The 27,127-nt window shown below is 35.1% G+C and overlaps 2 protein-coding genes across 2 annotated transcripts; one reads left to right on the top strand and one right to left on the bottom strand.

Annotated features, from left to right (window-relative positions):
* Positions 1-250: 250 nt before the first annotated feature.
* Positions 251-4,567, bottom strand: LOC143615451 (glucose-1-phosphate adenylyltransferase large subunit 1-like). Its single transcript, XM_077088572.1, has 12 exons — positions 4,379-4,567; positions 3,922-4,044; positions 3,142-3,315; positions 2,329-2,421; positions 2,099-2,238; positions 1,819-1,912; positions 1,493-1,678; positions 1,339-1,419; positions 1,174-1,260; positions 937-1,041; positions 595-701; positions 251-515 (listed from the first exon to the last, which is right to left on the bottom strand). The coding sequence occupies exons 1-12, from the start codon at positions 4,565-4,567 to the stop codon at positions 353-355; spliced, it is 1,542 nt and encodes a 513-aa protein (XP_076944687.1). The 3' UTR covers positions 251-352.
* Positions 4,568-16,411: 11,844 nt separating this feature from the next.
* Positions 16,412-17,303, top strand: LOC143615450 (uncharacterized). Its single transcript, XM_077088570.1, has 2 exons — positions 16,412-16,446; positions 16,535-17,303. Exons 1-2 carry the CDS (start codon positions 16,412-16,414, stop codon positions 17,241-17,243), a joined length of 744 nt encoding a protein of 247 aa, XP_076944685.1. The 3' UTR covers positions 17,244-17,303.
* Positions 17,304-27,127: the final 9,824 nt, after the last annotated feature.

A 27,127-nucleotide genomic window follows, 5' to 3' on the forward strand; every position in this document is an offset into this window, starting at 1 on the left:
GAAACATATATATTTATGACTTGATTTATACTTTTTTACACATTTAAATATATTTGTGTAATTTTAATTAAGTAATTTTAATGTAAATTGTAGTTGTATTAACAATATATGATCATTTATCTGAATAGTATTTCACTTAATGGTTAAAGTTTAAAATTTTCAATAATTACCCGTGTAATACACGGACCTCAAACTAGTAACAAAATAAATAAACATTACATAACTTAATTTATTACAAAATAAACGACCTACTTACTATTCTACATATCTTTTATTAGCCAACAAGTTCATACTGCAAAACGCTTATGTCAATCTAGATATCTAACAATATTCAAAAACAAAATGCATGTTATTACACAACAGTTCCATCTTTAATCGTTGCGTTTTTTATGATGACTGTTATCCCTGATCTTATATAAAACCCTTCATCCGACCTGTCTGCTTCTTCGACGTTATCTTTGTTTTTAATAATCACATCTTTTCCAATCTTTGCGTTCTTGTCAATTATACAATTCCTGAACCAACAAAAAGATATTACTATAATTGTTATAATGGTAAGGATGCCCCTAGGCGGGAGAGGGAAGGAATGCCTACGTTATTTTGGTGTTTGGTCCAACACCGATCGGGACTCTGCCAGTGGCTAAAAGGGCCGCGATTTCTGAGTCAGTTTGGTAGTAGTCTGCACCCATCATCATGGTATCCTGACAAACGAAAATATGTAATTTTTCATTAGGAGGGTAAAAATGTCATTTAATGAAATTGAAAAGGATAAATATGTCATTTATCATGGTCACTTAACTATGTTATTTTTTATGAGAAGGGTAAGTATGTCTTTTAACGAGTAAATGTGTCATTTATCACAAGTGTAACTATGTCATTTAACAATTCTGGAAAGGGTAAATATGTAATGTATCATGAGAAGGGTAAAAATGTCACCTTTAGCTCCACGCCTTGGTCCAAACGAGAGCGTATACCGACTACAGAGTGTTCGACACTACACTCTCGCAAGAAGCACCCATGGGAGACTATTGCATCAACAATCTGAACAGGTTTTTAAAATATTATGAAATGGATCAAAAAAATGCTGATTATATCCAGAATTATGACAACTACTTAAATAATGTAATTTTTGTAATCACATTTATCATGATAATTATTTATAACGAAATATACCCTGCATCTTTCGACTTTTGTTGGTGGCAAGAATCTTGGAGACGTGAAGAACGGTGTCTTTGGATCGTTGAAGTCAAAATTTGGAGGCTATTAACACAAAAAGGGTAAATGCGTCATTTCAAATGCAATGACTTCAAAACCACAGTTGAATACGGTTTTACTAACCTGTTCAGTAAGGGCCAAGTTGGCATCAAAAAGAGATTTTATGGTACCAATGTCCTCCCAGTAATCTTTGAACAGATACGCCTATCAACAAAACAAAGATATCAATAATCTTGTGGTAATTTTGACCAGAAAAAGTCAAAGGTTAAAGCCTCACTTGGACATTGTGTTCTGCAACCGCATATGGAATAATTTCAGACCCAAAGTCGTTGCATGACGGGTACTTCCATTTTAAAAGCTCTAGCAAAACATCGGTTTTGAATACATAAACACCCATCGATGCAATGTACGGGTTTTGTAACGCTTCATGGTCGGATAACCCGAGAAGAGTGGTGTCAACTTGCTGAATAAAAAACATAGCAGTTTAGTCAACCATGAAAAAGTCAAAAGATGTCCCTTCTTCATGATCCAAAGTCAAACCCAAATTAGCAAATGGATCTATTTGTATTTAATAATTTTTTCATTGGTTTTACGAGTATTCACCATCGATTTTAGCATGTTGCCCTTCGGTTTCTCAGCAAAATGGACTATTCGTCCGGTTTCATCAATCTTCATTAGCCCATAGTCAGATGCACGGCTTACAAAGCAAAACCGAGATAAAACATTGCATTATAATAATAATACTTTATAATAATAACAACAACAACAACAATATAATAATAATAATCAAATCTTTTGGTAAGAATTTAGGAGGTTGTATGCATTAGAAATAGACTTCCAAATTATTTAACCCGTTTGTGATTTAATCGACACATTTATATACCTATCATCCATGGGAATGCATGAAACTGTTATATCAGCATTTGTGTCAACGTGTTTCTGAACGAAGTCCATATAATCCATTCGGTATAAATGGTCTCCTGATAGAATTAGAATGTTTTCAACATTCTTGTTCTTGGCATCCTACATTAATTGTATAAAATAACATTGTTTCAAAGGTTCCCATAAATGTAGAATGAAAAATATGTGACAGTCATATGACTAGTTATTTACCTCAAACAACCATATAAACTGGCGAACTGCATCTGCTGTTCCTTGAAACCACTTCTTTCCGGCTTCTCCTGGTGTTTGGGTGGCCGCCAAAACCTGAATTTAAGAACCATGAGAACCACATAAACACTTGTACATGTTGCTTAGATATGAATTTAGGGGTGTAAACGAGTAGAGCCGCCCGTGAGCCACTCGGGATCGGCTTGTAAATACTCAAATCAAGTCAAGCTTAACTGGAGCTCATTTAATAAAACGCACGAGCTCGGAATTCGAATACGGAGAATGTCTAGGGTCGCGAACCTAAACAAACATATTATGAATACAAATGTACCATTTTTATTTAATAAAAATATATAATTACATAATAAGTTTTATTATTATTTATATAAAACATAAATAATATAACCAAATAGTACACATTATGTTTTATGAAAAGTTATTCTTTAAAAAGTTTTGCTCATAAATGTATACAAAAATAATTATATATTTACAAAAATAACTTGATTAATAAAATAATAAACGTAGTTGAGCTCAAGCTATCTTAAAGTAAACGTAGCGAGTTGGAGCTCAGCCTGGTTTGTCTACACCACTAACAGTATTACATATGACGGTTATGTAAGCATATAACTACCTCTCCCACTATACATATCCGTGGGAGCGCAAAAACATTTTCAGTTTTCAAGAATGGAAACTAAATCTAGCATGATTTAATTATTAAAACCAACAATCAAGATATTAGTAAATTTTGAACAAAAAGCAAGTTCCAAATCTTTGATAATTCAAAATTTATAGAGACAAACATAAAGATGTTAATACCTCCACAAATCCGTCCCCAAAACTCATGCCGTTTCCAAAGTTATAAGTGCGAGCCAAGTGACGATTGAGCGAAAAAGAATTAAACTGTGTTAAGATAAAGATCTTCCTTATCCCACTATTAATGCAATTACTCATTGGAACATCAATCAGTCTGTAACATCCACCAATTGGAACCTGCATATCATTCCATCATAAATCACCACGTACAAATCTTGTTTAAATCATTTCAAATCAGAATTAAGTAGCATGACTTGAAGAACCAAAACAAGTTAATAGGTGACAAAAGTTGCTAGTTATTTAGGACATCAACCGGTTGTAACCAAGTTATAAACACGCTAAATGGGTAGGTGAGTTGTAACAAAATGGGCTAAACGTCGTAAACGAAAGATATAAAATATACCTTTTTTTTTAAATTGAAAGTCGGTCTAATTAGACGGTTAAATATGTCAACCAAAAATACTATCCCTTTTAATTAAATGGATTAAACATGTCAACCTGAACACACATGTTTATTAAATGTATAGAAACGACAACCTAAAATCTGATAATTCTAAGCACCTAACCGGATCAGGAACCGTCACTGATCCGTTGAGTACTCTCGAACAACCTTCATTCAGGTGATCGGGTCGCTAGGTTATGACACTGACCGGCAAACCGGATAAATGGTTGGACAAAATTCACATTTTGTTAGCACTACAAATTCACACCAAACTAAAAGTAGGTATTTAAAACCAATGTGAACATAAATGATGATAATGGGTTTGTAAAGATTTGACTCACAGCTGGTTTGGCTCTTTTGCTGGTAAGAGGAAACAGTCTGGTCCCTGCACCTCCACCCAAGATAATGGATGCCACTGTCTTTGGATCCACTTTCCTCTCTTCCATAAATCTTGTCTCAAATGTCTGCAAAAAAAAAAACTTTTAATTTTAATCATTCAAGATCAACCATTCATCTTTAATCAAAGAATGAGATTTTTTTTTATTATTATTAATTTTTTTTTGCAATATTGGTACTGGTATACCGAACCAAGCCTATTTGGTATATTTGGTACCATTACAAGTACCTTACTAATACATGTACCGGTTTCCATACCGTACCGGTACCAGGATCAATGAAAAAAAAAAACAAAGCGACTCCCTTACCAAAACACTTGTACCCGTACCATACCAATATATTCTTCGGTATAGTAACGCTATTTCCGGTACCAGTGCCGGTATTTTCAACATATATACTTACCAAAATCTCTTCATCAACCGGTGATTTCACAACACCCTGAATCACTCCAACTTTCTTCAACCTCCTGCTTTCAATTCTTGAACTTTTACAATTAATAATTTTCTTCCCCCAGAACCCATTTTCTACAAAACCGGTCGGTCTGTTTTGAACATGCAAATTTGGATTAAAAGTAGCACAGCAAGAATCCATCTTTTGGTGGATAAAAAGTCCCAGTATGCAAAAAGTATCACATTTATCAAATACTTTACATATTTGTGTTCATATGGTCAATACGCTAAAACCCATATGAGAAAACGTGTTTTTGACGATAACTAATCAAATTTATTATCTGGTTTACGAGGTGGAAGAAGAAGAAGATGAATAAAAATAAAATCTTGGGAAGATTCGGATTACAGTACAGAGTAGGTTTGATGCAATAAAAAAGAAAGGGTTGAAGAGAAGAGTGAATAATAATAATATTTAATAACATTAATATGAACTTAATATGTTGTGTTGAATGAGCAAGAGTGACAACGAGAAACACTCCGGTGTTGTGTCAGATTTATTACTAGTCCACGTGAATTATTATTATTGTTATGAATCTCTCTTTGGTTCTATATATGTTCAGATTAATGATTTGAGTTAGTTACTAGTATGGCCCTTTAAGTATGTGGCTGACATGCATTTGGTCCCTACCTTTTTCAACTTGCAACTTGCGAATATGGTTCAATTATTATTCTTTTAATGGTCGAGTATTAGGTTCGTGATAACAATGATCAGTATTTGTATCTAGTGTTAGTTAGATGCTTTTTTAACGAGCACACATCCTCTAAAATTTGTTTGCCGTCCACTTGGTAGGACTCGAATCATTGAAACATCATGTATAACTAGATCAAGAGATCATCGAAGCGCTGCTCAAATATAGTGGGACAGAAAGAGAAGTGGTTATCTGTATAATTGTATTTGGAATAAACATACACGAACTGAACACAAACGTAGAGCAATAAACAAAACACGGATGTGGTTAAGTTTAAACTGGCATACGTTTATGGATAACTGCTATGTATTCTTTATTTGATAGATAATTTTGAGATGTTTATACTCCGTTCAAAAAATAAACATGAAATATATATAGAAACTAATCTAAGTTTTATTACTTCATGATAAAAAAAATAATTAAACAGGTTGCGATTAGGGCCGGTTGCCTTGTGTCCGGGGATGAGTAAATGATACCGGGATCAAGTTTTTAAAAAATCAGGATCGGGAAATTCAGGATTGGTACCGGTATTTACCGATTTTTTTCCCTAAGGTACCAGTGGCCTAACCAAGCATGCATTTTCGATACTGGGACTAAGTTTTTGGAAAATTGGGGAACAATGCCCGTTTTGGTACCAAGCTTATCCCTACATGTGCCCCTTCCTGCCTTCTGCAATCTCGTCTTGACCAACCCACCAAGACCTATGAACCGTACAATCTGGTCATATTTAAAGCAATATAAACAACTTTTTATGTGGTTTTTAACTCTCTATCATATGTCCTTCTAGCTAGAAATCGGCGAGGCTTAGTTATAACAAGTGTCTTTGCTCAAGTAGTTGTAGGATTTAAATCTTTAATAAAGTGTGGATGTACCCTTGTGTATTTATGAAGTATGAGATGATACTTGTATGAACTTCTACAAAATGGGTGCATTCAACTTTTCTATCCATGTATAGTACGTTTTACTAAAATTGTGAATGTCAGAAAAGTGGTAGGAGCATTCAACTATTCAAGAAAACTACATATTTTATCCAAACTCAATGTAACTGCTCTATAGATACTAACTAGTAAGTGATAATAATTGAAGATGGTATACATGAATTTATTTTAATAGTGGTTAGCAATAATACAAAGTTGAAGACAAATATGAAAGGTTCATTTTGGTGAAACAGCCGAGGGGCAAAGAGACACATGGGTGGTACGCAGGGTTCTATGCGATTATTGGAAAAGTAAGAGGAGAATGCTCCCACTTAGGATCCAACACCTTTTTCTATCATTTGTTGAACATAAAAGCATGTTGCTATAACGTATAAATCAATCAAATAATGAGAAAAAGGCTAAACTACAATTATATTATATTATAGTTTAATTTGAACTTCAACATGTTACAAAACTATAACGTGAATACAATATGAAATTAAAAATGTTTTCTAAATTTTTATAAGACGATTATGTTTAATTTATAATAAAATGAAACCTTCGACACATTCGGTCGTGTACTTGATCTCTTCTCAGTCACTTCGAAGTTCAATCACCCTCCCCACTATCATGTGACACCGTCTAAAGTTAAAAGAGCATGCTCTTTTAACTTTTAAGAGTGTGCGGTAGAACGTCAAGCAAAATTTTTAAAAAGGAAATTAGATGAAGTTTACTCTTCTATCTTTTAGTTTTATGTGATGATGATTAATGAATTATTTGTATGTAATAATCAACTTTATTTAATAAACCTTTAAATAAAAAACCTTTCACCCTATGTGATGAGAAAAGAAAGCGATGTTAAAAATAGTGTGTGTAGAATATGTTTTAGTTCGTACATTGCTTTTCAAATGTTTTTGGAAGTATCTCTTTTTTAGTGTACTTCAAATTTGAATGGTCATTTCAAATGTTAAGAGGACTAAAGTTATTATTGACATCAAAATCAATAACAGGACTAACATTATTACTTTCTTGAAGACTTTAGGATCAATTGCAAGTCCCAAGTTAGATGTTCTAAGAAAAATGGTTCGTAAACATCAGGGACGGATTTTAGGTGGGGGTAGCGATGCGTAACCGCTTAGGACCCATTCTGACGAGCCCAAAGTTCTCTGTATATTTATAAAATTAAAACATTAGTTTCTAAAACAAGTTACAATTAGTTAGCCCAATATACAATTAACCCAAAAAAATTTCACGAGTAACGTTGATCCGTAGAAATATATAAGAGAATTCATTTTTTTACTACTCATTCGAGACATCCAAAATCTCAAACGCAATCTGTCAAGTTACAGTCTTTTAGCTTTCAGATGAAAACAGCATTCTTAACTGAAACATGTCAGTGGGTCAACATGTTGAAACTAATATAAATAGAATGATATGTAGGTTGTAAATTGGGAATAACAAGTTTTAATTTTTATGCATATTTTACAATATTGATAAGACGCCTTTGTATTTAAGTAAACTCCAATTTGAACGTGCTCAGATGGCTTACCAACAAACACACGCTTGAAAAGCACACCAAGTAGATTTACAAAATCTAGCATTTTCATAAAATATTGGTAATTGAAACTTGAAAGAGACAATGAAAATGTAGTTTAGCAATAATTTTTTTTTATCATTTTGAATAACGGAATTTTCATTAGAAAACGAAAATGACTCTCAGCAAGTAGCTAGAAGAAAGCCGAAAACAGTTGCACGATAATATTACATTTTTTATATTGATATTATATCGTCTTTGAAATGGTCAATGACCAATAATTTCAAGCAATTGAATAGCCTTCCGGCGTGGATATGCTAAGATGAACAACGTCGTTAGACTTGTCACAAGATAGAAGGATATCCTGTGATCAACCTCCATATGTATAGTGTTGAGAATTATAAATGAGAAATGCATGAATGTAAAAATGTTTGTTGGCAAGTATTTATAGTTGTGATATGATTGGTATTAGCAATTAATGATCTTCAGTGTTCATAGTTCATATACATTATTCTTATACAAGGCATGGTTAACCTAGCTACTCTGAGACAAGGTGTGGGCACTAACGGGATATGATGAAACTTTTATCAACTAATCAACAAAGGATTGCCACGGCGTCGGCCTTTTGTCCATCGGCGATATATGATTTACTTTATATTCATAACAAAATATTGTAAGTTCTTTTTAAATAAATGACAATACAACATGACTAGTAAAGAGTCATTTTAGGTTACACTTAAGTCACGAAGTCAATGCAAATATTGTTGGTGCAAAAGACATGTGTATGATAATTAGTACATTAGTGAGAGAGATCATGTATAATTAGTGGTACCTTAATGGCCCTTATCATGAATAAAGGAGTTGATTTAGGTTATATAAGTTCACAATAGCGCGTAAGGACTTCGGGTATGTGTTAACGTCCAGGGCGTTAAAACTGATCTAACCACATTAATGGGTTGTTTGACCACCCCTCATATGTGTTACGTGGCTTTATAGTTCGGATTCTTTAAGAGGTTAACAAGCGTGAAAGAAGGTAAAAGGGTGGTCAAGGGTGAAGGCGTGAAGCTTGATGATGCGTTAATGGGGTGAAGGTATTTCAAGCGTTAAATTAAAGGGGAGTTAGAGCTACAAACGTGACGTGGAGTTATCATGTGTGAACTGTGAAGGCATGCCTCAACTCCTCAAGGCCTAAGAGGGGTCATGACAGTAGTGTGGGTAAGGTTCATAGGTAGTTTACCACATGATAAACCCAACCCTAACTATATGGGTAGTTTGCTAAATTACAATTTGTGACAAAGGTTTATGAAGGAGATATTATTTTCAATGCTTGCCATCCCTTCTCTCATTAAACGTATATATAAAGATACAACCGAATCTCCTAATTATGGGATAATATTCTATACATCAATGACTATAATAATAACAATATATTCTAAATATAAGTGTACGTCTATTACACCCCTACAGTCGAAACGGGAGGGCACCGGATGTTGAGACTGGACCGAAAATCTTCAAATAAAGTGCGAGGTAGACCCTTGGTAAATATATCCGCGATCTGGTAAGAAGACGGAACGTGATGAATACGAACCTGCCCGCGCTGAACCTGTTCACGAACGAAGTGAATGTCGAGCTCAATATGCTTTGTACGCTGATGGTGTACGGGGTTTCCCGAGAGATATATCGCGCTAACGTTGTCACAGTACACGATAGTGGCACGTAGTAACGGACGGTGTAGTTCCAATAGAAGATTACGAAGCCAACAAATTTCCGAAACAACATTTGCCACTCCTCGGTATTCAGCCTCGGCACTCGAGCGGGAGATAGTAGGCTGCCGTTTAGAGGACCAAGAGATAAGATTGGCTCCGTAATAAACACAATATCCGGATGTCGATCAGCGAGTGTCCGGACAGCCAGCCCAATCGGCGTTAGTGTAAGCAAGTAACGAAGGATCAACCGATTTGCTAAGTGTGAGTCCAAAGTGTACCGTGCCCTGAATGTACCGAAGAATGCGTTTGAGAGCTTCCCAATGGGAGGACCGCGGGGCATGCATATGCATGCAGACTTGTTGAACGGCATAACTTATGTCAGGTCTTGTAAAAGTAAGATATTGCAGCGCACCAGCCATGCTAAGATACAATGTCGGGTCTTCGAACGGTGTACCCGAATCAGCTCTCATTTTACCATATGAGTCTACGGGAGTGGGTGCGGGTTTGCATGCTTGCATACCAGCACATCGGATAATCTCATGAGCATAAGAAGATTGATTCAGAAACATAGAGTCACAGGTCCGGGTAACCGAAATACCTAGGAAGTAACTGAGCTGACCTAGGTCTTTCATGGAGAATTCATTTGCCAAAGTGCTCATTATCTGTTGACGAAGAACTTCAGAAGATGACGTCAGAAGAATATCATCTACATAAAGTAATAAATAAGCTGTGTGAGACCCGCGATGTAAGATGAACAGAGAATTATCACATTTACTTTGTTGAAACCCCATGTGTAGAACATAATCTGTAAAACGTTGGTACCATGCTCGCGGGGCTTGTTTGAGGCTGCATAAGGACCGTTTGAGTCGACATACATAATCTGGATGAGTTTTGCTGCGAAACCCCATGGGTTGATACATGTAGACAGTTTCATTAAGTGTGCCGTGTAAAAATGCATTGGTTACATCCAACTGATGCACCGGCCACGACCTGCAACAAGCAATGGATAATACAGTACGTATCGTAGCCGGCTTAACCACCGGACTAAAAGTTTCCCCACAGTCTATACCAACCTGTTGCAATCTACCATCACAAACCAATCGTGCCTTATACCTCTCTAAAGTACCATCCGAATTAAATTTATGTTTGAACAACCACATGCTACGTATAACATTCATTTGTGGATGACGGGGGACAAGTTCCCAGTCTCATTTTTAATAAGTGCGTTATACTCGTCTTGCATGGCATTATACCACACCGGGATGGACAAGGCATAGGTGGGGTTTTTAGGTATAGGAGAGATAGTGGTGGCCGATAAATTAAAGGTTTTCTTTGGTTTCACGATGCCGTCCATACCGCGGGTGCGCATGGTGCGAGCAACAGGAGGTGGATCATGTGTAGGTTGGTAAGAGTTTATGGATGTGGGTGGAGACAGAGGTGTGGTAGGTTGTACGTTGGGAAGTGGTGGTGGGGTAGTGAGTGGTGAGGAAGGTGGGGTTGGGTGTGCCGTGAGATGTGGGGAGGGTATTTGGGCCGTGAGAGGAGAAGAGGGTGGGGTTTGTGTTTTGGATGTTGGGTCTGGAGTGATAGGGGATGTGGGCTGGATAGGTGAGACTTGGGATGGAGTGATTATATGAGACCATAGGTGTGGATGGGGAGGGGTGTTGAGGAAATTATGAGGTTCAGTGTATGATGAAAGGGTGTTGGATGGGTTATTTGAAAATGGGAAAATTGTTTCATCAAAGGCGACATGTCGTGAGATGGTGATTTGATTGGTTTTAATGTCTAGGCATTTATAACCCCTATGATTTTGAGGGTAACCAAGAAAAACACATGGATGAGAGCGATGGGAAAGTTTATGAGTAAGGGTGGACGGGTGAAGAGGGTAGCATGGGTGTCTATTATAGAGTAGTTCGGTAGGAGTTTTAAAGATGTGGTTTTTACGTGGGAGAATATTCAGAAGATAAGTGGCAACCTCAAGAGCGTGATGCCAAAAAGATGAAGGAAGAGAGGCAAGGGCAAGAAGAGTGCGAATGATGTTGTTGATGGAGCGGATTTTGCGTTCCGCTTTTCCATTTTGGGAAGATGTGTGTGGGCATGATAGACGAAACATCATACCCTTTTGATCACAATATTGTTTGAACGAATTATTTACGTATTCTGTCCCATTATCACATTGGAGGTTTTTAATATTTCGTTCAAATTGTGTTTCTATTTGTTTAGAGAAACTACAAAATATAGAGTGGACCTGGGATTTTTTGGCTAATGGATATGTCCATAGAAACTTAGTGTGGTCGTCTAAAAATAGAATGTAATAACGATGACCTCCATTACTAACAATAGGAGAGGTCCACAAGTCGCTATGAATAATATCGAAAGGTAAATTCGAACATGTATGAGACGTCATAAATGGTAATTTAACACTCTTCCCAAAAACACACGATTGACATATAGTCTTATTTAATTTAGTAAAAGAAATAACATTCGAATGTTTTAAAAACTGAAGTAAAGCTGGTCCGGGATGACCCAAACGTTGGTGCCATAATTGGTTGGAAATAGCAGCAAAAGTTGAAGGAGGTGTGTATTGGGTAGACTCTGGCGAAAGAAGAGGGTATAAATCACCGCTGCTGTTGCATCGAAGGATAGGGATCCGGGTCTTGAAATCCTTCACAAGAAAACCAAAGGGATCAAATTCGATAGAAACCCAATTATCAGTAGTAAGGCGACGGACAGAAATAAGATTTTTAATTAATTTAGGGGCATAAAGGACATTATTAAGTTTTAGTGGAGGGTATGGAGGTGGTAGGTATTGATGGCCTTGTCCATTTACCGGAATGGTAGTGCCGTTGCCGACAATTATATTATGGAAAACGCCATTATTAAAAAATGAATGAAAATTACCCGGATTATTCGTTATGTGAGAGGTTGCGCCAGTGTCCATGTTCCGCTGATCAGGTGGATTAAGAGACATGGTGTAGAGAGCCTGTTCGATATTAGTTGGTGTATACGCCGCGGTGTAGGCCTGGTTGGATCGTGGTCCAAGAAGACCTGCAGTCGGGTTCCCAGAGTTTGCATTGGGCCGAGGGGTGGTGGGGTACGGGCATGGTGGGTTGGGCCAATTTGAGGTTTGATTACTGTTAGGAGTCCAAGATGGTGAAGAATAGTTATGAGCTGGCCCATAATTGTTAAGGTGTCCGTAATCAGGTGGTGGTGTGTTGTACCCATAACCGGTGGTAGTATGGTTATTATATCCGGATACGCGACCCCGACCCCAACCTGAACGTCCACGACCTCGACCACGATTACGACCACGCCCACGACCCTTTCTGATTCAGATCTATACTCCGCATGTGTCGGGTGACCTGCCGTTTTGTTGGTAGTTGCGTGTAACGCGGTTCCGGCAGTGGTTGCTGCATGTGATGCAAGATGAGACTTTCTTTGTTCTTCCATTGTAACCCGTGATCTAGCATTGGCGAATGATATCACATCTTTTTTTGGCCAAAGAAAAATACAGTCTTGAAATCATCATTCGTTTTCAAATCTTACTGAAAAATACATCTTTTTTTGTTATAATATCACATTATTAGTTAATAACAAGACTAGCTAGTCTCATTTTACATGACAAGTCAGATCTTATAGAAACTTATGTCGTGTGCATCATTGGTTTCCATATTCGTACGTTGCAAGTGTGCACCATTGGCTTCCACATCTTTCATCCGGATACTCGTGAACCGTGCGACATGTTAGGTATTTCATAACTTTATTTGAATTGTTTTACACGAGTTAATTGTGAACAAAGAATCATTTTTAAAGCTAAAAAGAAACTTATGCAAATGATGTACATCATAAGTCAGCTCACACATTTTAAGCAAACAAGTGTATACCATTCTGGGGTATTCACAAGGTCCATATATTTCAAGACCACTCATTCCAATATTAATCGACCAACTCTCACCGTAGATGTTGAAATCAGTATAGATTCACATACACCATTGGTTTCCCAACATCCACATAAGACATATGAACCGATGCAAACTCATTTTAGTTAGTGATTAGTTCCAAATCCGCCTATTCCGTCATTAATTGACATGTGAAATTTGTATTTAACTAATGAAGCATTCATGAAATCCAAAGAGGCGTTGGGAGTACCTTGAATTATTAATAATTAAAGGGATGAAATTTGTATTTAGATAATCATGAATGCAAAAAACCAAAGAGAAGTACTTATTAAACTGTATATTTCTTATAGATCACCAATGGCCCATGTTCTTCAATGTTTATTTAACCAACAAAGACCAAAAGTTTTAGCGAAAATCTAATCTTTCACTTTCTTAATTTTATAGATGTTTCGTCGCAAAATGAACTCACACATACTTTTATGATGGATCACCGACAACCCTAATTCTGTGGTCAACCAACAAGGAGAAGTAAGGAGTGATGAAGCTAGTACACAAGGAGAGATGAGTTTTCATTTCTTTTTTCTTTTCTTTTATTTTATTTTATTTTAAGAAAAACAATATGACATGATAAAATGAAGAGATGTGTTTGAATGTTAATATGCCAATGAATTGTATGTTACATGGAATATACAGAACTCAAAGTTAACCCATATAAATAATATATATTCCATTATAGGTTGCGAGATACATATTGTAATGTTGTCATAGTAGAAAATAATGGCTAGAGGAAGTGGACAGTTAACCTCAAATTTCAAAGCTAACAAGTCGTAATGTTCGAAAAACATAGGCCATATATTTATTGATTAATTAAACTTGTATATGTCGTAATGTGACGAAATATCAAATATATATTTAATACCATTTTTTTAAAAAAGGAATTACCAAGATACTTCTCTATAAGAAACTAGAAATCAATCCATACACAAAAATCAAACACAATTAGCAAGATATCTTCACATATTTAAGATAAAAAAGAATCAAACGCAATTACAAGACTCTGCCAAATAGTCATGTACTCATGTTTCTAATTTCTAAAATTTCATTAATTAAACATTTAAACATGGTTCGTATAATCGTAAGATGTCATCGAACTCATCTCTAAAAGAAATGAAAACTTAAGGTATGCCGTAAGACATGCATTGGCCTTTCTTTATACGTTTGTGGAAGGGTGGCGAAGTCGTGCATGGGCCGTGAGTGACTCGTGAGAGGCATAAGAATATAAGATAACCCGTTTTAAAGGCCCAAGAATGATCTGGAAGTTGAGCCTTGGTCATGGGAACCCACTGGGCCTTGTATGTGGGCTTGCAGGTAGGTCATGATTGATAAAAAGGGATCTAGGTGGGTTAACTAGTAGAGGTGCACATTGGAACTGGTTAACCGAACCAAACCGATTACTCGAACTAGTTTGGAATGATAATAAAGGAATCGGTTTGGAACCGCTGAAACTGTCGATACGAGACCTGTTTATTGCCCACCCCATTGAAACCTGTCCAAAATGGTTAAAACGAACTGAAATCGTCAAAACTGGTCAATAACCAATCATAAACCAGTTTGACCTTTGTTGACCGAACTGGTATGTTTTTTAAAAGTGAACATATAGGGAATAATTATGCATTATAGTTAAATTATGTTGGTGGAAACGAGGGTTCCATTGCGAATGCTCTGACATACCATACATTTGGGGATTGGGTTTCCATTTAAACATGTGGATTCATGGTCGATATTCTATGTGCGTGTCCTAACAATCAACAAAGATAAGTGCGTAAGAAGTGCTTCCATTTCTTAGTTAATCACAATGATTTTAATCAAGTTCTTTGTAATTAGTTTATAACAAATGTTAAAAGTGTGATTATTTGGTTATTCGAGTAAAAGATATGTGAAAGAGGCGATACAACCTAGTAGCAACGCGTAGTTCATCATGCTCGTTCATCATGGAACTTACTGATGAATATCTTTACTATCTGAACCGAAGGTATAATTCTGTACAAATAACTGAAACATATTATCCATCTAATTTCATATTCCAATTCAAGTAAAACTTTAACAAATTTCTGAATCAAACAGAGTATAAAACCATATGATGACTCATAAACATACATATTTTTTTCAAACCCACTAAAAAATATTATGATGTAAAGATTGAATCTCACATCTACTCATTCACCTTTTAACACTTACGAACCCAACAAAACACACAATCCTAAATCTTTTTACATAGCCAGAAGGAATATGCATACGAGTCTTGATTCCATACTTAATAATATTTTAAAGATACACAATCTTCAACCACTTAAATTACTAATTATCTATTTATTAACTCACAACAAATCAACTTTAATTGTCACACAGCCCTACATTATAACTAACCCAAATAAATAACTAATTTTTCTTAAGGACGAATTTGTTATATATAAAGATGGAAGAAACGACAAAGACCGAAACGACAAGCGCAAGTTATATAGAAATATCAAAAATTACACCATTTGTACCAAGTAATCGATGGATCCTGTGAATTAATGTTACTCAAAGGGCTAAGCTCCACCGGTGGACGAGTTGCGCAGGCCTCCTTGATTTACAATTCTTATTAATCAACTATTAGAATCCTTTGCGGATTATTATACACATGACGAATATTGTAACTGATACCAACTTAGACTAAGTGTAGCGGGACGATAAAGGGCAAAATCACCCCCCCCCCCCCCCCCGCATTGCCGTGAACCCTCCGGCATGTATTTGTTGCCATGTTGCGTCTCAAAAGAATAATAGTTTACTATGATTAGGCGATTTTAAACTACAAACCTCTAAACCCTAAAATGAAAATCATCTCATTTGCTAACCCAGCGTCACGTGTTAAAATTGCTTCCTAACATAGCTCCACTACTCATGGTGTTACCACGATTAACTAATATTCTATCTTAGAAAAATGAAATTATATGTATCCGATTTAAAACATTAGTATTTGTTACTATAAGAGACAAAATAATAATTATGAAGAGAATCGACATACCTTCATACAGTTGACGGTAATGCTGTGTGCATTTCAGCAGTTGGTGCCCTAACCATTATCATCGTATATATTTGTACTGTGTCTGTTTCCATGATTCCGTCAATCTCTCATTCTCTCCATATATCATCATTTTCCTTGCTCAATCCTCCAGTTTTTGCTTGCTTAGATGAAAAAATGGATGAAGACGACAAGGCCAATGTACTTCACAGGTATAATAATATATAAATATATAAACTGTTTCTTATTATTTCAAATCTGTAGTTTCAATTCAAATTAGGTCAATGTGCGTATTGTGTGATTTTACAGGTATAAACTGTTTCGACACGTTTCGAATCTGTTTCATTTGATCGAGCTATTAATCGCCGTCGCGTTGATTTCTCGGTCGTCGTCTCGCGTTGTTTCTGTTATTAAATCATTCGGAGATAACTTGTTGACGTTTTCGTCAAGTTTGTTGAACCATCGCGTTGTTTTTCTCGTCGGGAATGTGATTATTGTTGTGTGTTACGTGCTTTCGCGTTGTACGGACGACGGAAATACATACAGTTACCGGAAAACTACCGGAGATGCTTCAATCGGAGAGTCAGTTACCGTTACGCCGGTGACGGAGGAAGAAGAAAAACCTAACGGAGAACTTTATTATGATAATGACGTCATCAAAACGGAGGAGACGTACGGAGAAGAAGAACCTAACGAAAACGACGGCGTTACGGAAACTGAAATTGAAGTGGCGATTAAGCAGGCGGTGAGGCAATTAGAGAGGTTCCGGCGGACTCAATCGGAGAAATTGAAGCGCGAGATTTCGATTAAAGCTCAACAGCGTGAGCTACGGCGGTCGGTGACGGCGGAGAGAAGTGGCTTGTTAGTGACTTCCGGCGAGGATAAGTCATCGGAGACGGTGGAGGAGTTGAGTAACGAGGAGTTTCAGATTGCCATTGAGAATTTCATTTTGAAGCAGCAGAGCTTCCTGAAGCAAGAAGGCATGGCGGAAAATGGAAATCAATTCTAACAAAGAAAAAAGTATTTTTCTTTTTTTTTTTAATCTTGAAAGAGAAAGAAGAATATTCCACTATTTCTAGTTTCTATTTTTATTACCATGCTCTTCGATTTTAAAGTCTCGTTATCTCACTTTGTCACATTATGTTGTTTTAACTGGGCATACGACGTCTTCTCCCAATAAACCATACATTTGGCTGCTGCTTGACAGTCATTGTGTTATCACAATAAAAGAATTCTCCGACGTAACACACGGTGAGACGAAACCTCGCGTGAACTCGAGATTTAAACGGACAACATCGCAAGGTCTAGCTATTTGGAATTTAGATATTAATTAATTTTATTGTTTTGTTTTAACACATGTATATATAATTTTCAAAATCATTCATACAACATATTTTAAAAAAAAACTAACATTATATAAATTTAATAAAATGCAAATGTTTGTACTTATAAATTAATGGTTATTTTACATAAATTATAAGAATAACCTATTTGAATCAAATACAAAAACATAAAAAGACTAACAAATGAAAAGTTAAAATAGGAGTATTTTATAACTTGTAGCACGAGTCCATGGTTCCAAATCCATTATATAACTTGAGCTCGTGTTACACACGGTTGAAAATATAAGAACAATAACATAAGAACTTGTAAAAAATATACTTAATTTTTTCAAACCCGGGTCATAGTTCCAAATCCATAATAATCCAGCTAGTATTTGAACTAACAATATACGAAAACATATTTGTAATATAATAATAAAAAAGAACAATATGATACCAAACTACGAATTAAAAGTAAACTATACCCACAACCTCCGTCTCCTTAATGCAATATGAAATTTGAAATGAATGATCAACTTTGTATTGTGAGTCTCTTGGACTTGCTTCGCTGCTGCAAATTCAAATTCTTTCTAACAAAGGTCAGATTGAAAAAAAATATATATAGTTAGTAAATTATCTTCTTGAAAAAAAAATCCACTTTTGTATTAGACAAACTAATTAGTGACCCGTGTAACACATGGGCGGGAATTATAGTAAACATAAAATATACATATATGTTTTGAATTTAAACGAATTGTAAATGTTATATTTATAACGGATTATTGTAGATGAATTATAAGGTATTACATCATGAATATAATTAAACGGTAATTGAATTATTTGAAATTAAAAGCACAACTCTAATAAAATTAATGTGTTATAAACAAAATGGATTCATATGTTATAAACAATTATAAAAGTTTAAATAAACATACACATCTATCTATACTATTATAACAATATACTATTTGGATAAATGGCATATTTCTATTGATTTATTACTATAGTTTCAATACATACTAAGACTTCTCAAATTTTATTGGTAATTAAATAATTTAAAAGTAAATAATATTATTTTATGCCACCCAATTTAATTCATATATTAATGTTAATTAACGTTAATGATTGTCATATATACCTATCATTAGCTGTAAGTTATTAGATGTGTTATTTTGCTTTAAAACATCAATGTGTTAAGAACTACAATAATTTTTCAACATTTACTTAATATGGCTTTAATATCAGAGTAGGTTGTGTTGAAAATATTAAAAGTTAAAGTTAGATTAACTTGGATGCAGACAAACAAGGGTGGTTGTAATGGTATAAAGTGATGAGAAAATGAGAACAAATATACTGATTATATAGTATAAATTATTTAACTTATTTATGTAAAAATTAATATAAACATAATGAGAATAAATTATTAAAGTTATAATTATGTCCAAATTTACCTAAATTTGAGTGAAATTATATTAATAAAAATAGTAAAATTGAGTGAAATGGTTAATTTATTCAAATTCAATTTTTAAAATATAGTCAAAGTTCAACAGTGTAACATATTTTTATAAACTTCACATAAATGTTAAGAATTCAAATTTGAAAATCATTTGTAAACTTCAATTTTATTTATTGTAAAAAAGTTAATATTATATTTATGATTTGATGATGAAAGGGTTTCACAAATAAATGAGACGTTATAATCCGGTTTAAAAGTTATATGGGTTTGGTGAAAACCATGACCCGTTTATTTTTTTTTACTATTAAATTGTTTCTTAATTATAAATAATATATATTTTTTATTAAATCGAACATTAATTTTTAGCATATCCCTATTTTATAGGATTCTCATATAAAATATTTTGTTAGATTAATTTTTAATTTATTGAGATATTATAACCCGTTTAAGGGCTATATGGGTTTGGTGAGATCCATATCCATGAATTCAGGTCAAATGCATGAGAAGCTTCCATTTACAAATAAAACAATCTAGTGATTCTATAATGGATGGGGAGCGACCAAAGAGCGACACGTAAGATTTTTGATGTTTCGTTTATATATATTATATTACTAGTTTTTGTCCCCCCGTATTACGGGGGTTGTTTAATTTTTCGTTTCTAATATTGTGAATGTATGTTTTTGGATTTTAGTTTATTTATTGTAAGAAGTTAATAATATACTTGAACCTAATTTAATTAATTTATGTTAGGTTTGTTCTTTCGTTGAATGAATTATCTACTTAAGTTTTATATTTATTCGTTTATGTTCATTTGTTATAATTTGGATATTATTTTGTGAAACTTTTCATTTAAGTTAAACTTAAAAGAAAAAATAATCGTGTAACTGAATCCATATTGAAAAATTAAATTAGGGTTTGATTACGGGGTTTGTTTTACATTTTACGTTTCTAATATTGATATATTTTTTATTGTATTTTAATTTTATTTATTGTAAGTAAATTAATAATATACTTGAGGTTTGATGATGACACGGTTTCACAAATAAATGTGATGTATAACTCGTTTAAAAGGTATCTGGGTTTGATGAGACCCATGACCTGCTTATTTTTTTACTATAAAAATGTTTCATAATTATAAATAATATTTTTTAAAAGAATTGGATATTAAGTTTTATTATATCTTTATTTTATAGGATTTTTATATCAAATATTTGGTGAGATTAATTTTTAATATAATGAGATATTATAACCCGTTTAATGGCTATCTGGGTTTGGTAAGACTCATACCCGTGAATTCGGGTCAAATGCATGATAAACCACCATTTACAAATCAAGCAATCTGATGGCTTGAGAAAAAATAGGGAGGTTTTGTTTATATATATGTGTGTGTGTGTGTGTGTGTGTGTCTGTGGGAGGGTTATCCTAAATATAAGTAGTCTCCTAGAAACACTAAGAATAAATCATAGCCATTGGATCATGTTAATCAATGATTGATATTTAAAATTACCAATAACCGACATAGTTTTCTAAAATTGTTCTTTCACCATCATTTGTAATGTCAAATGTCAAAAATTTGTTGGTACTTACCATTCTTAGGAAACTCCTTATTTTTATTTGAACCTTATTATATATATATATATATATAGGGGTGAGTTATAATAAAAAGAAATAGTTTCCTAGGAAGAGTAAGAATAAATCTAAGCCATTTGATTTATGATCTAGTGGTTGAGATTTGTAGTTTTTAACTACCAAATAGTTTCCTAAGATCTAGGATTTAGACTACATAGTTTCCTAACTCTAAGTTTTATGTCATTCCTACTCTTCCTACAAAGCTATGTATTTTTATTTTAACCCATATATATATATATATATATATATATATATATATATGTGATTTTAATTTTATGTATTGTAAGGAAATTAATAATTATATACTTAGGATTTGATGATAAAAATTGTTTCACAAATAAATTAGATGCTATAGCTCGGTTTAAAAGTTATATTCTTTCATATATGAGATTTTATATATTTGAAAACTGATGTGCGAAAAGTTATGTATAAATAGTAAACACAAATCGCAACTCAACAATTAAAATTGGTACTAGCAATTATAGGGATAAAGGGGTAACAATATCTAACCTGATCTAAGACACAAATTGACACGCAAAACTAAACCGGATAAGACCAAAATTCGCTCTCGCGCAATTCTAACCTAGCCGAATAAAGACGCGAGACAAACCGACTCCCTATTACCTCCCGGTCGCAAGGAAGGTGAACCTATTGAATTTTAATAATTAAACGCACTCAAGATTCCTATGGTAGTACCAACCACAACGGGATCAAAAACACGAAGTCTATGACCTAAACGTAGAACCCTAACCGAACGACACACAATCACTCAATCAAAGTCATACACGGAATTGTTGGAATACCGTATGCCCGAGACACATAATTAGGTTAATGTGGCTAGCCGTGTTTGATCCAAGTCGGGTCATACCCAATAACGAGTTAGACACACACCAATTATGTATTTGTTGAGATATGATCTATAAAACAAATACAGAACACAACACATTCAGAAATCGGGTTTCTGAATAATTACTTGAAAGTGTTAAATAAATTAATTGGTTAATTTATTTATTCAAATAATTATTATTGGAATGATTATTTAAACATGTGTTCTTTTATAAAATGGTTTATAAAAGATGGGATGTTTATATATTTTATAAGGTATAAAATATATATTATTTATACATGTATGCCTTACACCCCATACACTTGGTCAAAGTTGGTAAGGACTTGATGGAGGTTGAGTAACTTTTACTTGACCAAAAACCTAACTTAAGATATGAATGAGATATGATCTCATTATAGAAAGATCAACATACTTTCAAGATATAATAAGTAACCACAACTCTCTCTTTCCTTCTAGCTTTTGGTTCGGCCAAAGTCAAAAAACAAAAGAGGTTCGAGTCTTGGTTTCTCGTGTTCAAGCTTCCTAACATAGCTCGGTGTGTGTTGGAGGCTCGGGGTATCTTCCGTTTGAGGATTTTCCCTTTGAAAGTCTAGCATCAACATCATCATCTTCTTCAACCATCAACTACATCTCTTAAGGAGTTAAGAATGTAAGTTTTACAAGCTTTGATAGTTTAGTTTTTCCGTATTATTTGATCCTTAGTCTCGGGTTTCTAATCTTAAGATTAATGGTAATCTTGAAACAAGAATAAATGGTTATTCATAGATTAACACACATATGAACTTGTAATATATATATGGATATATGTACATAAAGTTTATAGATAATCACGCTTCCGCCTTTTAATGACTAGTTAAATGATTAACTAAGTCTAAAATATCCATAGAGACCCAACAATTGGCATCAAGAGCCGGGATACGGGAAACTAAGCTTCGGGTTTTCGGTTTTATATTTTCCCCTTGAAAGATTTTATACAAAAAATTAACATGCATGATTTTTTTTTGTATTTAATCTTGTTATATTTTTGGCTTTGTTAAAAAAAATAAAAAAAAATAAATAAATAAATAAAACCGAGCTATTGGGCCGAAGCCCACTTCTTTTGGTTAATGGGTTAACCGAAAAAAAGGGAAGAAAGTTAAATGGGCCGAAGCCCATGAGACTTTCTTATGGGCCGAAGCCCAAGAACAAGTTATTGGGTCAAACCCAAATGGGTTGGGCTAGGCCCGATAAGGTCAAGGGGTTTTGGAACGGGATCCTAAAACATAACGGGTTATGTTTGTTATTTATTAAAACTAGACCGAGCCGTAGACCAAAATGGATGTTTGTTTGTGGTTGATGATTGTAATTGTAATTAATTATTCAAGTTTCGGTTTGTAATAATTAATTAGGGGCAGTTTTGTAATTTTGTAATTATTTATTCATATGGGTATGTAATAAATAGATTATTTGTAATATCTTTATTTTATAGAATAAAAAATGTATTAGGACATTTGGTTTTGTAAAATTAAAGAAGATTGCAAAATTGGAAGTTTGGGCCTTATTGGGCCGGGTATGGTGATAATGGGCCTCACAAGCCCATTAAGGGGATTCAAGCCCAAAAGGACCTAAGCCCACCAATTGAGCCCAAATGGAAGCTTATGGAAGCTAAGGCCCAAGTTCAAGCCCAATGGATTACAACGGGGTTGAAGAAGATGCTTGACGCATTTGGATGCGGGATCAAGTGGGAGCTACAACATCCATGTGTCGTGTGTCCCTTAGGATCGGACCTAAGACACACACTTGTTTCGGCTAACAAGTGTGGTCTAACTTAGTGGCTCGTGTCTAGTATAATTGTGTATGCTTGTTAATTGATTGTTTGATTATGTGGTTGTTAGATATTAGGATATCAACTTCGTCACATAGAATTAATTAACAAAGCATAAAACGGGTTCTAACAATTATCGGTAATCACGTGACACGTAGTTTAATAAAATGGATTTATTAACTAGCCGTCTCACGCCCATAATAAAATGGTTTTATTATAAATTAGAATTTTGAAAATGGTTTCAAAATAATCATGTTACTAAATGCATGTTAGAACATGATTTAAAGTTTTACAACTAGAATTATTAAAACTAAAAATCCCTTTTAAAATTAAGGATAACAAGTTAAACACCATCCTTTTGTATAACGCTTAACATATTAGTAAGCTCTTAGTGGGAAAAAGGTCACCTAACCGCGTAGAGTAAATTAATATGTTGAGGTAATATTGGCATATAAATGGGAAAAAGGTCACCTAACCATTTGTATGTTGATATTACAAGTTGATACAAGTAGGACGACTTAAATTAGAACCATGTGAAGAGGGTCACCCAAGCATGGGGTCTAATAGGTGTTGATGGGATAAACATGCCGACACGAAATATGATTTCGAACCGGTCCCATAAACTCTAGAAGTTGCAAAAGGGTTTGTAATTGTTATGAATAACTACCTTGATAAACCGACAATGGGAAAAAGGTCACCTAACCGGAGTCGGGTTTATCGTTGGATTCTAGATTTTAATTATTAATTATATTTGGTATATATAAAAGGGTATTAATAATTAAAATAAGTAAAACACTAAAATGAACTTAATTAAAATTCTGCAGATGGCCGCACACGTCGACGACAACATAATCCCTAACGTCCAAAATGTATCTCTCCGATCTATTCTCGCTAAAGACCGTCTTAATCACAATAACTTTTCGGATTGGTTCCGAAATTTAAGGATTGTTCTAAAACAAGAAAAATTATATCATGTTTTGGAAACACCTATCCCCAACGAACCGGAAGAGGGAAGTGAGGTCGAATACATGAATTGGGTCCAACACACGGAAGATTCCATTCAAGTGTCATGCCTCATGTTGGCGACTATGGTTACCGAAATCCAAAAGGATTTCGAAAACCATAATGCGTACGACATGATTACTCAACTTAAGGAAATGTTCCTTAAGCAATCGAGGGTTGAAAGGTTCGAAACGGTTCGAGCCTTGCATGCATGTAGAATGGATGATAATCAACCAGTTTCAACTTATGTACTTAAGATGAAAAGTTACATTGATCGCCTCGCCAAGCTCAATTGTCCCATCTCAAAAGAGTTAGCAACGGATTTGATCCTTAACTCTTTGTCGAAAAGGTTCGACACTTTCGTGTTAAATTATAACATGAACGGGTGGGACAAAAACATTGGAGAACTTCACTCAATGCTTAAAACAGCCGAGGCGAGCATGGGTAAAAGGGTTTTACCCGTGTTTGCGATCAATGAAGGTGGATCCAAGAATCGATCTCAGCCCAATCCTAAGGCTAAGGTAGCAAAAAGAAAGGGTCCTCCTGTGCACCTTAAGGGTAAGGGCAAGGCACCGGTTATGGCAAAGAAACAAAAGGTTGTAGAACCGAGGGGTCATAAGGATGATCCTTGTTTTGGTTGTGGGGAGACCGGACATTGGAAACGCAATTGCCCGGTCTACCTAAAGGAGCTAAGAGACAAGAGGAATGCGGGGCATGCCTCGGGTAATGTCTTTATGATTAATATTGAGCTAAATCTTATTTCTTCTAACACATGGGTATTGGATATCGGATGTGGAACTCACATTTGCAATTGGTTGCAGGGGTTCAAAAGGAATAAAGACTTAAAGAAGGGCGAAGTGAGTCTTTTCATGGGCAACGGTGCAAGGGTGCACGTGGTCGCTAGAGGAGACTTCACTTTATCGCTTCCAAGTGGTTTGGAAGTTGTTTTGAGGAATGTTTTGTATGCTCCTAGTTTGACTAGGAACATTATTTCCGTGCACCTTCTTAGACAATGTAATTTTGACTTTAAATTTGTAAAATCAGAAATGCATGTATCATCTAATGGTATCTTTTATTTTAAAGCTGTACCAAACAACGGTATTTATGAATTGGTTCATGATAATACCTCAAATAGCTCATTATATCAAACTTCCACCAAAAGACTCAAAAAGGATTTGAGTGATTCCTACATTTGGCATTGTCGCCTTGGACACATAAACAAGAATCGTGTAAATACTCTCCAAAAGAATGGTCTTTTGAAAACAAACGAGTTAGGTTCGTTTGATGAGTGTGAATCTTGTATTCAAGGCAAGATGACCAAAGAGCCTTTCAAAGGTACAAATGAAAGGGCTAAGGACTTGTTAGGTATCATACATACGGATGTATGCGGACCTCTCAAGCCCACTAGTAGGAATAGTGAAAAGTACTTCATTACCTTTACCGACGATTTTAGTCGATATGGGTATGTGTATCTAATGAAACACAAACATGAAGCCTTTGAAATGTTCAAGGAATTTCAAAATGAAGTACAAAATCAGCTCGACCGAACAATCAAGGTACTCCGCTCCGATAGAGGAGGCGAATACCTAAGTGATGCTTTTCAAAGTCATCTTAGAGATTGTGGAATTGTTTCACAGCTCACTCCTCCTGGTACTCCTCAACATAACGGAGTATCCGAGAGGAGGAATCGAACACTGTTGGACATGGTTCGATCAATGATGGCACGAAGCTCACTACCACCATCATTTTGGGGATATGCACTACTTACAGCAGCTCGTATTTTGAATATGGCCCCGACCAAAAAGGTGGATCGAACACCCTATGAAGTGTGGCATGGAAAGGTTCCATCCCTTTCATATTTAAGGGTATGGGGATGCAAAGTTTATGTTAAACGTGACACCCCAAATAAGCTTGAGGCTCGATCCATCAAGTGTATCTTCATAGGATACTCAAAGGATGATATATGATATATATACTATGATCTTAGTGAACAAAGAGTGTTTGTTTCACGCAAAGGATACTTCTTAGAAACTAAGTTCCTTATGGAAGGACCTAGTGAAAAGAGAGTGGAACTTGAAGAGGTTCAAGAATCACTGGATGATACATAGTTGGTCGATACTAGCTTTCAACACGAGGATGTTGAAGGTGATCAAATGGTTGATCATACACACGTTGCTCGCAGATCTAGTAGGGTTAGTCAACCTCCCGAGAGATATGGATTTCTCGTGGATGGTTGCTACTTGGTCGATTCGGATGAACCGATCTCCTACAAAGATGCTATGTCACAACCTGATTGTGAAAAATGGCTTGAAGCCATGAGCGCCGAGATGCAATCCATGCACGATAACCAAGTTTGGGAATTGGTTGATCGTCCACTTAACTCCAAACTGGTTGGATGTAAGTGGGTCTTCAAGAAGAAGACCGATATGCATGGAAATCTAGATACTTACAAAGCACGACTTGTAGCAAAAGGTTTCACACAAACTCAAGGGATTGATTATGATGAAACCTTCTCGCCGGTCGCGATGCTTAAGTCGATCAGGATATTATTTGCCATTGCAGCTCATTTTGATTATGAGATATGGCAGATGGATGTCAAGACCGCTTTTCTTAATGGATATCTTGAGGAAGATGTCCATATGGTTCAGCCTGAAGGTTTTGTCGATCCATCTAATCCTGACAAAGTATGTAAGTTAAGGAAATCAATCTACGGGTTGAAACAAGCATCACGGATGTGGAATCATCGTTTTAATGAAGAAATCAAAGCGTTTGGTTTCGTCCAAAACGGTGATGAGGCGTGTGTGTATAAATGGGCTAGTGGGAGTATAGTCAT

Source organism: Bidens hawaiensis, unplaced genomic scaffold (assembly GCF_021521415.1).
Source record: "Bidens hawaiensis isolate Kalapana, Puna unplaced genomic scaffold, B.hawaiensis_p1.1 tig00042975_1, whole genome shotgun sequence".
Taxonomy (NCBI): Eukaryota; Viridiplantae; Streptophyta; class Magnoliopsida; order Asterales; family Asteraceae; genus Bidens; species Bidens hawaiensis.

Coding starts and splice junctions, on each gene's coding strand:
- LOC143615451 (XM_077088572.1), bottom strand. CDS start 4,567: ATGGATTCTTGCTGTGCTACTTTTAATCCAAATTTGCATGTTCAAAAC. Junction 1,679..1,818: donor GCAACATGCTAAAATCGATG/GTGAATACTCGT, acceptor TTTTTTATTCAG/CAAGTTGACACCACTCTTCT. Junction 516..594: donor GGACCAAACACCAAAATAAC/GTAGGCATTCCT, acceptor TTGTTGGTTCAG/GAATTGTATAATTGACAAGA.
- LOC143615450 (XM_077088570.1), top strand. CDS start 16,412: ATGGATGAAGACGACAAGGCCAATGTACTTCACAG. Junction 16,447..16,534: donor AAGGCCAATGTACTTCACAG/GTATAATAATAT, acceptor GCGTATTGTGTG/ATTTTACAGGTATAAACTGT.